Raw genomic sequence first — 12,885 nt, forward strand, 5'->3', positions numbered from 1 at the left:
TTAGTGGAACCGATGATTCATACGCTACAGCGTGACGTAGCTCCATGTAGAAAACTCCCGCGAAGACCTGACTGCCTCCAGTTGCGCCGTGAAAGTCGTGAGAATGAGAAATGACGCAAAATGTACCATAATTGACATGTTTATGCGTAACAGAACCTCTTAAACAAAAAAAAAACTCTACTTGAAGCAACCGCAAATGAATCGTAATAAAAAAAAAATCAAGAGAAACGTTTACAATAATATTAAAAAACTCGACGTGAATATTACAATTAACAACTGGACTGGCTGGTTAGCATATATTATTAATCAGAAACCTAGAAATGATACAATTTATTAGAAGTGCATAGGCCTATATTATATATACTGGAACAATCTGAAATCAGAACAATATATGAGTCATATGAAAACAAAATCACAATCATACAATAAATAATCAGAATATAAAAACTTATACTCTAGTTATATTTTTATTGAGAAATAAATTCAAGTCAAAATAAAAGTGAATAAAATTTCATCATCAAATATAATTGTCTTATAACAGCTTCATTATGAATTTCTATAGTGAACGTTTAAAAGTATCAATAACAACGTTTGTCACTCAATGAACGACCTTGCCCTGGATATGAATAACAAGATTGACAACTAAACAAAAATACGTGACAATTGCACTTTCTTAACGTAGGTCACATCAGTACAAACGCAAATAAAATAACAAAACAATGAATTACATTACTGTACTTTTTCGTGGCACCATATATTAAAACGTACCATGATTTATCGAGAGAAAAAAAAAGAAAGTTATATCAGTGATAATGTTATATTACAAAAATGTAACATGCAATCAGAATATGTAATTATGTGAATGAAACATGACCATTTGGTTATCATCTTAATTATTATGAATAAGAACTTAATTAGTATAGAACATTTATTCTGTCTCTTATCTTGTATTATGTTATTTTCCTTCATACATTCTAATTTAACTTTGAATAATTTTTCAGCTAAAGTTTACAAGAGAAGACATGAAAAGAACTCTGAAACTATTCAAGAGCTCTTGTGGTAAATGGAATCCAGATTTACCAGTCATTTATGCAATTACTCCAACTTATGAGAGACCAGTACAAAAAGCAGAACTAACCAGGTAATTTTACTCCCAATTTAATACTTTCTTGACTACTAACCTTATTCGATTTTATTACCAGTAGTTCTGTGAACCGTAGACCTCGCGCAGTTATAACGACGTCCCAAACCATAAGCACATCCACACTGATACACTAACTATTTATTTGATCAGATCATGCTTACACAAGATTTAATTATCATATAACGCTTTCCAGAATTTAGCGCGAGAAAACCAGAAGACATCTAGGCGCCCAGACGAGCTGTTATAAGTTCTTTGCATCCTATTATTTGAAAGTGCATAAAAATTGCATTCAATGAGGCTTGCAATTTATAGTCTACACAGCTGCTAATTTTTTACCAAGTTACATTGAGATATTGAATCGTATGCGTCATGGCATGCAATTTATAGTCAACTCGACAGCTGATTTATGATGAATAATGCTCTAGTCTTATATTAGTACATTCTTGCTTCATATCATCAAACCTAGCATCAAACTTAGCATTTTGCTCATCAAATCTAGCATTTTGTTCATCAAATCTAGCATTTTGCTCATCAAATCTAGCATTTTGCTCATCAAATCTAGCATTAAACTTAGCATTTTGCTCATCAAATCTAGCATCTAGCTTATCAAACCTTTGTGTTAAGAATGCTATAAGATTCAGATCATTTTTAATGTTTGCCATTTTGTAATATGCACTGATTCATTAAAACTTGATCTCTCTTGAACCGACTTCCCACTCAGCAACAAACCATTCATAACCTATCAAGATATCTATCTACTAATAATTTCTATAACCAGGGATTTCGTGGTGTACCATTTGGGACATATTTATTTTGTAATTCGGTCCCACCACAGGGCGTACCATTTGCCGTGCTACCAATTTTTCCTTAAACGGTTGGATTAGCATTTAACACCTATCACCTAAGGAAAGTTGTCGGCTCCAATAAAATAGATTCTTGATAAACTGTGAATGGATCTATTGCCTATGAATGAGAAATCCAGTTTTCAGAGCAAATTAACTTATAATCTTCAGATGAAAATTGTTTGCAAAACACAGAAATGTACAAAAAACAATAACTTACAAGCCTAATGATTTCAGAATTATTACGAACTAAAAAATACTTATCTAGTTTACAGTTGAAACACAGTGGCTATTGGCTTTACTACACTAATAGCGAATTTTGCACAAAAATTTATATAAACTTCAATCTAAAACATTAATAAATTCATTTAAACAGACAATAACTCAGAGCACAAAATTATACAAGCAACAGCCAGCCATATATTCAGAAGAAGGTCCAACAGGAAAAAAACACAAGTTGCCAGTCACGAAAGACAACGCCCTCTTCAATATCGATCTTTACAGACACGTCAACACAAAATTATAACTTATAAATTTAGAATTCACATTCTACATCTGTTCTCAATAAAACTTTAATTTGAAAATGTTATTTTAAATTTTTATACATATATTCTATTCAAATAAACGATTTATATATAATTTGTTAACCTACCTCGGTGACATTATGGAACAATGCAACAAACATTTACGATAAAATTCTCCGTCAAAAAATTTGTCCGTCTATTGATAACTCTGACATTTACTATAAAGTTCCATAGATCTCGAATTGAAGATTCGATTTAAATGTGAGAAGAAAAATGTAATATTACAAATTGTATCATTCATGGTGATACCTTAGACAGAATATCGCATAAGAAGATATCCCATGGTATAGAGCGTTTATGCTATAAATTTCACTGTGCCGTTCTTACACGCTCACCCAGCCAAAATAGTATCATTTGTGGTGATACAGTATCATTTTTGGTGATACTGTATCATTTGTGGCGATACTGTATCATTCATGGTGATACCTTAGACGCTTAGACAGAATATCGCATAAGAAGATATCCCATGGTATAGAGCGTTTATGCTATAAATTTCACTGTGCCGTTCTTACACGCTCACCCAGCCAAAACAGTATCATTTGTGGTGATACTGTATCATTTGTGGCGATACTGTATCATTCATGGTGATACCTTAGAGAGAATATAGCATAAGAAGATATCCCATGGTACATGGTTTATGTTCTAAATTTCACTGCTAACTCAACCCGATAGTCCAAGAAGTGTTGTTCGTGAAGCTACGTAACGCTGGTTGTCTCTCATACTGTGCCGTTCTTACACTCTCATCCGGCAAAACAGTAATAATAGACAGTAGTCGACAGTACCTAATCGGCTTGAATATAAACTTATATTCCAAAAAAAATTGGAACATAACCAACCAATACAATGGGATTTATCGTCTTCCTAGACATTAGTATTGACAACATCTGTGTCAAATTTATTCGTTATTATAGTGTTGGAAATTTATAAACAAAGATCTCATACGAGAGGACTATTTCTTGTACAAAAATATTGTAAATTATTGACTGTATACATGAGCTGATGTAAACAATGTTTGATCAGAGGCCAATATCAAATGCCGGCCGGGTTGGTCTAGTGGTAAGGAGCGTGACAAACTTCAATCTGCTATCACCAACTGGTTCGTGGGTTCGAATCCCGTCGATGGAATGGACGTTTGATCGTCTCATCAATTCAATTTGCCGGCCAGATAGCCGAGTTGACTAAGGCGTTGCACCCTTCAGCCTGCTAGTGCTACCTGGTCGCGGGTTCGAATCACATAGAATCGTTTGGACGTTTGATCACCCTCGCACTTCCCATTACCCACGCACAAGCAAAATGCTCATGTGAGCATCATCCGCAATAAAAAAATAACTGGTGTGGCGCACTCACACAACTTTCCTTGCCGTTATGAAAATTGATCAACTGACGCTAGTGTTCCCGCGCATATCAAATCTACTATTCTAAGATCTGAGACAGCTGGTGACAGGACAATAGCGCTGCAGACCCACGAAGTCTGCTATCTCTTCGTAGTGAATGATTTAATAGAATCAACACTTGCCAACAGTTTGCAATTGAATAATCTTATTTCTCGCATTTCGAGCTTATTTTCAATTTTAGGTGGAAATGTTACTGAACATAAATTGTAGAGATTATTATGCTCTATCTTTTCCACTTGAAATTTGTTGTTTAAATTGTATATGAAGGCTGATAATTGGGAATCTAAAATCAAACTTTGCATTGATAAGGCGGTGCTCCTGAAATTTTTACAGATATGGGACTTGTGGCAGTCGATAGAGCTTTTCAATGACTTTTTTAGGTATGAATTTGTTTAAAATCGTTGGAGCCGTTTTCGAGAAAATCGCGAAAAACCCTGTTTTTGACAACATTTTTGCCATTTTAGCCGCCATCTTGAATTGCATTTGATCGAAATTGTTTGTGTCGGATCCTTATAAAGTAAGGACCTTAAATTCCAAATTTCAAGTCATTCCGTTGGAGATGAGATATCGTGTACACAGACGCACATACACTCATACACACACACACACACACACACACACACACCACACACACACACACACACACACACACACACACACCACACACACACACACACACACTCAGGGGATCTTGAAACGTATAAAAATTTAGAAATTGGGGTACCTTAATTTTTTTCGGAAAGCAATACTTTCCTTACCTATGGTAATAGGGCAAGGAAAGTAAAAAAATCACCAACATACAAGGAAAAAGCTCATGTAGGCATCATCCGCAATAAAACATTTTTGGTAAATGTTAATCTTTATTGCATTTTTTTGTTTGTATAGGAACCTAACTGGACGAAACCCAGAGGTGTTCTACAAAGAAATGCAGGTCTCCAATGGCTGAGAGAAAATAGAACTCCTGAAGATAAAGGAGTTATCTACTTTGCCGATGATGATAACACCTACAGTCTCCACATTTTCAACGAGGTGATACATCAGAGTTACATTCTTAAATATAAATCAATATCAGCTCTATCGTCTTTTGGTGCGTACAGATTTGCGCGCCGCGAACACGAGCAATTCACTTTTCATCAGCTGATTATATCTGTATTTGTACAGAAACGGTAAGATACATATATATAAAAATATAAAAAATGGGCTCTATTTTATACTGTAATGTTTTTTTATTGATGTAATTAATTTGTGTGTTTGTGTGTGTGTGTGTGTGTGTGTGAATAAATGAATTGAATGAATGAATTGAATGAATGAATGAAAAAGCTTGGCATCAGCTGATCAAAAGTGAATCTCTCGTCTTTGTGGAGCGTAAATCTGTACGCACCTTTACAATGCAACATTCATTCTCATTTATCATTGCCCATAATGAGTTCTGAACTGCTCAGCCGTGTACACGCATATCCATAGCCACCTCTAATACAAGGCCCCGGCCTACGATACTGCAACGGCGCAGCGTAGGCCTAGAATCTAAAGGTGCGTACAGACTTTCGCTCTGCTCCACAACCGAACGTCACTCGAGCAGAGCGATCGATTGATGATCGACTGGGGAGCAAGAGTGGAACGCGAGAAGAGCTAACATCTCCCTTAACGTTCATGATCGGTGCGACTGAAGAGCGGGGGCGGAGCGATGGAGGAACGAGGGCGGAGCTTGCCCGGAGCTCGTTCGAAGCGCGTATATCTGTACGCAGCTTAATACATGATTGGTGAAAAAGATTTAAAAAAATACCAGCTGATATTTTTCACCAATCATGTATTAGATCAGCTGGTATTTCTTGAATCTTTTTCATCAATCATATATTAGATGCGACGTTGCAATATCGTAGGCCAGGGCCTTGTATTAGAGGTGGCTATGGCATATCTCTTGTAGCTCTCCCTTAAATTGATGATTCAGCTGGTATTATTACTGACTAGCAGGTAACCCGTGCTGCTTATTAAAAACTTGAGCTACTGACATTTTTCAGAATTGAATATAGGCCCATCACCATCCTCGGTAAATTAAGAATCTAAATACAAAATTTCAAGTTACTCAGTACAGACGTGATGTGATGCGTCATTCGTGAATTTCCTATCTCTTTCGTGTATAAGCCAATTCTTTCCTTTATTATTGTACTAGCAGGTAACCCGTGCTCTGCAAGGGTCCATTTCAAAACTTGACGTAATGAAATCTTGAAGAACTTACAATAGGCCTATAACCATCCTCGGTAAATTAAGAATCTATATACAAAATTTTAAGTTAATCAGTTAAGTACTTGGGACGTTATGATGCGTCATTCGTGAATTTCCTATCCCCTTACGTGTATAAGCCAATTCTTTCCTTTATTATAATTTAGTGAATTCTCTATATTAGATTAGGCTTATACCATATTATATTATACTATTAATACATTAGAATTGTAATTTTTGGTTGTGTCAAGAGGGCTATTATGGGAAGTACATCTTCCTGGTACCCTCATATTGTAATGTAAATAAATAAATATACAGAGTGGTTCATAAGTCATTTGACACTCTGGTCTGTTGTTGACTCTATTTTAATCGTTTATCGAATAACAATGAACACACTATCAAACATAACCTTATTGGCTTATATGGAGGAAACCTTCAATAGAGGTTCCCAATAGCATTGTTTTTGCCATGAAGGAATAAAACTTTTATTCTATTAGGATGTATTTACAATGTATCATTTGAATTTGACGTTTCCGATAGCATTGTCTGTATGCACTAAAGGAATAAAAATCATTCTTATTCTTAACTTCGTACCGCCAAAAAGTCAATGTTTCTCATGTCACACTTGACTTTATTTTGTGAACCATAAAATTTAACTGACAATCAATATTTTCATTTACATCCCAATACGGACTTCCTATGTGCTTAGTTTTAATACCAGTAAACAATTTTATCACAGAGTGACGTGTTTATTACAGCTGGTAAGTTTAGATGCTAAATCATATCACAACATGATCTTTAATCCATTATGATCTTCCCGTTCTACCCGCTCGGCCGACAATTTCGAAAACATAGGTCTGTAAAATGGATTAATATATAATTATTATTAGCCCCTCTATTAAAATTTCTGGTCAGAAACCATCCCCAATATTCACACAACATATTCCCAAAGTTTCATGCCGTTCTGTCAAGTAGTTTTCGAGTCTATAGGGAACAAACAAACTAACACACAAACAGATATTCATTTTTAGATATAAATTGTAGTAAACAGCTGTGGTAAACAAATCTAAACAGCTGTGGTTTGGTTTGTAACAAAAGATGACCTTAAAAATTGCTAGCGTCAACTGACTTATGGGCCACTCAGTATTATCATAGAGAAACAATAGCATAAATAGATATCCCATGGTATAGGGCGTTTATGTCGCAACTTTTACTGTTATCTGAAGCCGATAGTCCACGTAGTTCTTTCCCGTGAAGCTTTATGACGCTGGTAGTCTCTCATATTGTGCCGTTCATACACTCTTACCCGGTCAAAACAATACAAATCAAATCAATTTTATTGCCATTTTTTTTACAAACAAGTGAAACAAAAACATTCTTATAATGTTATAACTAATTATAATCTGAACTAATTTAAAAATAATCGACAGTAATCGGCTTGAGATAACAGTAAAAGTTGCAACATGAACGCCCTATACCATGGGATATCTACTTACGCTATTGTTTGTCTATGGTATTATAGAATATAGATTATATTATAGATGTATAGATTATTGGTCGAATCTTGCTCTTATTAAGGTTGTATTGTGGAGGAATAAGATTTGATGTTTGATTGGTGTGTTGTGTGTGTCAGATGAGGTGGACAAAGCGAGTGAGCGTGTGGCCGGTGGGCCTGGTGGGGGGATTGCTGGTGGAGCGCCCCCTCGTCAACGCGGCTGGCAAGGTGTCCGGCTTCAACAGTGTCTGGGGGACGGACAGGCCCTTCCCCATCGACATGGCGGGGTTCGCTATCAACCTACAGCATCTGCTCGCTCATCCTGAGGTAAATCACGTCCTGAAAACATACTGCTTGCTTGTCCCGAAGTAAATCGCGTCCTGAAAACATTGTGCTAGCTCATACGGAGATAAATCAGGTACTGCTTGCTTGTCGCGAGGTAATCACATCCTGAAAACATCCTGCTTGAAAGTATCGAGGTAAATCACGTCCTGAAAACATTGTGCTAGCTCATACGGAGATAAATCACGTACTGCTTGCTTGTCGCGAGGTGATCACATCCTGAAAACATCCTGCTTGCTTGTCTCGAGGTAAATCACGTCCTGAAAACGTCCTGCTTGCTCGTCCCGAGGTAATCACATCCTGAAAACATCCTGCTTGCTCGTCTCGAGGTAAATTACATCCTGAAAACATCCTGCTTGCAAGTCTCGAGGTAAATCACATCCTGAAAACATTCTGCTTGCAAGTCTCGAGGTAAATCACATCCTGAAAACATACTGCTTGCTCGTCACGAGGTAAATCACATCCTAAAAACATCCTGCTTGCAAGTCTCGAGATAATCACATCCTGAAAACATCCTGCTTGCAAGTCTCGAGGTAAATCACATCCTGAAAACATCCTGCTTGCAAGTCTCGAGGTAAATCACATCCTGAAAACGTCCTGCTTGCTCGTCCCGAGGTAAATCACGTCCTGAAAACGTCCTGCTTGCTCGTCCCGAGGTAAATCACGTCCTGAAAACGTCCTGCTTGCTCGTCCCGAGGTAAATCACGTCCTGAAAACATACTGCTTGCTTGTTCCGAGGTAAATTACATCCTAAAAACATCCTGCTAGCTCATACCGAGGTAAATCACGTCCTGAAAACGTCCTGCTTGCTCGTCTCGAGGTAACCACGTTCTAAAAACATACTGCTTGCTCGTCACGAGGTAAATCACGTTCTAAAAACATCCTGCTTGCTTGTCTCGAGGTAAATCACATCCTAAAAACATCCTGCTTGCTCGTCACGAGGTAATCACGTTCTAAAAACATCCGGCTCACTTATTCTGAGGTAATCACATTCTGAAAACATACTGATTGGTCTTCCCGAGGTGATCATATCCTAAAAACATACTGCTTGCTCGTACCGAGATAAATCACGTCCTAAAAACATCCTTCTTACAAGTCCCGAGGTAATCACTTTCTGAAAACATCGTCGATTTTTTGGTGCTGAGGGTGATACCCACATGAGCTCTAGGCTTGTGAGTGGGTAATGAGACGAATGAAGGTGAGATGTGAGTGGACCTTCAGATTAAAGTGTGTTCCGAACTACCGGGAAGCGATTTATAAACTCATAAATTATCCTCAGGTAATCACTACATAAAAACATCATTCTTGCTCAGTCCGAGGTAAGCACATCCTGAAAACATACTGCTTGCTCTTCCCGTTGTAATCACATCCTGGAAGGTAATCACGCCCTTAAAAACATGGTTGGATTGTCCTCCAAGTAGGTTGAATCAAAGAGAGAGCAAAGTTTATAAAGTGAGGTCCACGTTATAATGGCCGTGGATAAAGATAGAAGAATAGCGATGCCGATTCTCTTCATTAATTAATTATATTTCCACACTGTCTAAAACATAATTGGCATCGTTGTGAACCTATAAAAGGATAGTACCACCGGCTTTGTCGAATGATAGACAAGGATAGCAAAACCAAAAATGATCAAATACTGTCATTATAACGTGGACCTCACTATAGTGATAATATAGTTATAATCGCATAGGTAAACAGCGCGTTGGCCACTCTCTGTCTTGCTATAAAGGATGGCTGATACCGGTATATCTGATTAACTGATCATTCTTGTTTAAAATAATCAATTATATTTTATTCGTCAAGAATCGATGTTAAACAAGAACGAACAGTTAATATTACCTCAGATTTGCTAGAGCTATCACCTTCCACTTCTGCTTTCGGAAGTGCTTAGTAAACAACTATTCTCATATATATATTGTTTATTTTTGTGTGTGGCGAAAAATTGCGTTCGCACCACAGGCAAAAATGTTTTTCCGGCTCTCAATCTTTTCTAGTCCTCGGCCTACGGCCTCGGACTTGAAAACCGATTTCGAGCCGGAAAAATCTCATTTTCTGCTCTAGGTGCGAAATATACTATTTCAAGTAGCCACCTTCAATTATAGTGGGATTCACGTTATGAAGTCAGCACCTTCTAAACATTAGTTTGCTATCCTTGTCTATTGTTAAACAAATCAGATAGCTCTATCCTTCTCTAACTCAGCACTGTAGCCAAATGAAGAAGTACTTATGATCAATATTTTTGTATAAATGTTATGTAAATAGTATTAGAAAATCATTAATGAATATATTTCCTTGATGAATAGGATAGAATATATAATTTGATACGGGGCCTAGAATCACAGCTTTGAACTACCAGAGTAGTTCTAATTCCAATGTTAGAAATTCATGAATGATTAGAATACAAAAAAAATCTGGTGTGGCGCACTCACACAACTTTCCTTGCCGTTATGAAAATTGATCACCTGACGCTAGTGTTCCCGCGCATCTCAAGTCTACTATTCAAGATCTGCCAGCTGGTGACAGGACAATTACGCTGGAGACACACGAAGTCTGCTATCTCTTCATAGTGAATGCTGTAATAGAACCAACAGTGTTGCCAACAGTTTGCATTATTGAATAAACACATTTTCTCAAATTTCGAGCTTATTTTCAATTCTAGGTGGAAATATCACTGAACATTAATTGTACATATTTTTATGCTCAATCTTTTCCAACTGGAATTTTCTGTTTAAATTGTATCTGAAGCCTGATAATTGGGAATCCAAAATCACACTTTGCATTGATGGGGCGGAGCTCCTGAAATTTTTACAAATATGGGACTTGTGGCAGTTGATAGAGCTTATCAATGACTATTTTAGGTATAAATTTGATCAAAATCGTTGGAGCCGTTTTCGAGAAAATCGCGAAAAACCCTGTTTTTGACAACATTTTCGCCATCAATTTGAATTGTATTTGATCGAAATTGTTCGTGTCGGATCCTTATAGTGAAAGGACCTTAAGTTCCAAATTTCAAGTCATTCCGTTAATTGGGAGATGAGATATCGTGTACACAGACGCACACACACACACACAACACACACACACACAACACACACACACACCACACACACACACACACACACACATACAGACCAATACCCAAAAACCAGTTTTTTGAACTCAGGGGACCTTGAAACGTATAGAAATTTAGAAATTGGGGTACCTTAATTTTTTTCGGAAAGCAATACTTTCCTTACCTATGGTAATAGGGCAAGGAAAGTAATAATACTAAGTCCACTCTACATAATTTTTATTGTGGTTCTGTGATATCTTGTATGAGGACAGCTATTTTTTTTAAACCATTTTCTCTCAATTTCCAGGTGAAATTTTCATTCAAAGTAAAAATGGGCCATCAAGAGAGTGTTTTCCTTGACCAGTTGACAAAAAAGGAAGATCTGGAACCGTTGGCCGATAACTGTACTAAAGTAAGTAGTAATTATTGACGAAAAAATTTTTATAAAATTTATCTTGATATTGAATGAGAATGAGCCGCCGTCAGTTAGTGAATATTCACTAATATCATAGAGAAAATATAGCACAAGGAGATATCCTATGTTCCAAATCGTTCCAAGTTCCGAATTTTTGTTGACTCAAGCCGATTACTGTCGACTACTGTGTATTATTACTGTTTTGTTGGGGTGAGAGTGAAAGAGCGGCACAGCATGAGAGACTACCGGCGTCACATAGATTCACAATAAAAACTACTATAAGGACGATCGGTTTGAGTTTACATCGTAACATGTTAATTGTAACATAAACGCCCTATACCATGCAATATCTTCATGTGTTATCTTTTCTCTATGCTAATATTGAGTCGTTAGTATCACTTGGTATCACCTCTCTGTAAACTTACTCATAATCTCACTGTAAACTTACTCATAACCTCACTGTAAACTTACTCATAATCTCACTGTAAACTTACTCATAATCTCACTGTAAACTTACTCATAACCTCACTGTAAACTTACTCATAATCTCACTGTAAACTTACTCATAATCTTGTGTATCAACATACAGCACTCATATGGTTTTGCATCCCATCATTTCTAATTGCAATATGTTAAATTGCAGTTAAATACTATAGCCTCCAGTGTCTTGTCTAACTGATTCTGAGGTGAGGTGGGTTCTCCGAGACAATCAGCCGTATTGGCTGTGAATTTTTTACTTTCCTTGCCCTATTACCATAGGTGAGGAAAGTATTGCTTTCCGAAAAAAATTAAGGTACCCCAATTTCTAAATTTATATACGTTTCAAGGCCCCCTGAGTCCAAAAAAGTGTTTTTTGGTATTGGTCTGTATGTGTATATGAGTGTATGTGCGTTTGTGTACACGATATCTCATCTCCCAATTAACGGAATGACTTGAAATTTGGAACTTAAGGTCCTTACACTATAAGGATCCGACACGAACAATTTCGATCAAATGCAATTCAAGATGTCGGCTAAAATGTTGTCAAAAACAGGGTTTTTCGCAATTTTCTCTAAAATGGTACCAACGATTTTGATCAAATTTATACCTAGAATAGTCATTGATAAGCTCTATCAACTGCCACGAGTCCCATATCTGTAAAAATTTCAGGAGCTCTGCCCCATCTATGCAAAGTTTGATTTGAGATTTCCAATTATCAGGTCTCAAATATAATTTAAACGAAAAATTTCGAGTGAAAAAGATTGAGCATTAATATCTCTATAATTGATATCCAGTAACATTTTCACCTAAAATTGAAAATAAGTTTGAAATTTGATCATTCAATTGCAAACTGTTGGCAACTGTTGATTCTATTAAATCATTCACTATGAAGAGATAGCAGACGTTGTATGTCT

The 12,885-nt window shown here is 36.7% G+C and overlaps 1 protein-coding gene across 1 annotated transcript in view; it reads left to right on the forward strand.

Moving 5' to 3' along the window:
* The window catches only part of LOC111056175 (galactosylgalactosylxylosylprotein 3-beta-glucuronosyltransferase I), a 79,405-nt gene that overhangs the window by 62,971 nt on the left and 3,549 nt on the right, over positions 1-12,885 (forward strand). The window contains exons 3-7 of the mRNA XM_039438160.1: positions 1,002-1,141; positions 3,593-3,674; positions 4,850-4,993; positions 7,818-8,006; positions 11,384-11,488. Of these exons, the coding sequence (XP_039294094.1) occupies positions 1,002-1,141; positions 3,593-3,674; positions 4,850-4,993; positions 7,818-8,006; positions 11,384-11,488 (660 nt within the window). The remainder of the gene's footprint in view (positions 1-1,001; positions 1,142-3,592; positions 3,675-4,849; positions 4,994-7,817; positions 8,007-11,383; positions 11,489-12,885) is intronic.

Source organism: Nilaparvata lugens, chromosome 11, assembly GCF_014356525.2.
Source record: "Nilaparvata lugens isolate BPH chromosome 11, ASM1435652v1, whole genome shotgun sequence".
Lineage (NCBI taxonomy): Eukaryota > Metazoa > Arthropoda > Insecta > Hemiptera > Delphacidae > Nilaparvata > Nilaparvata lugens.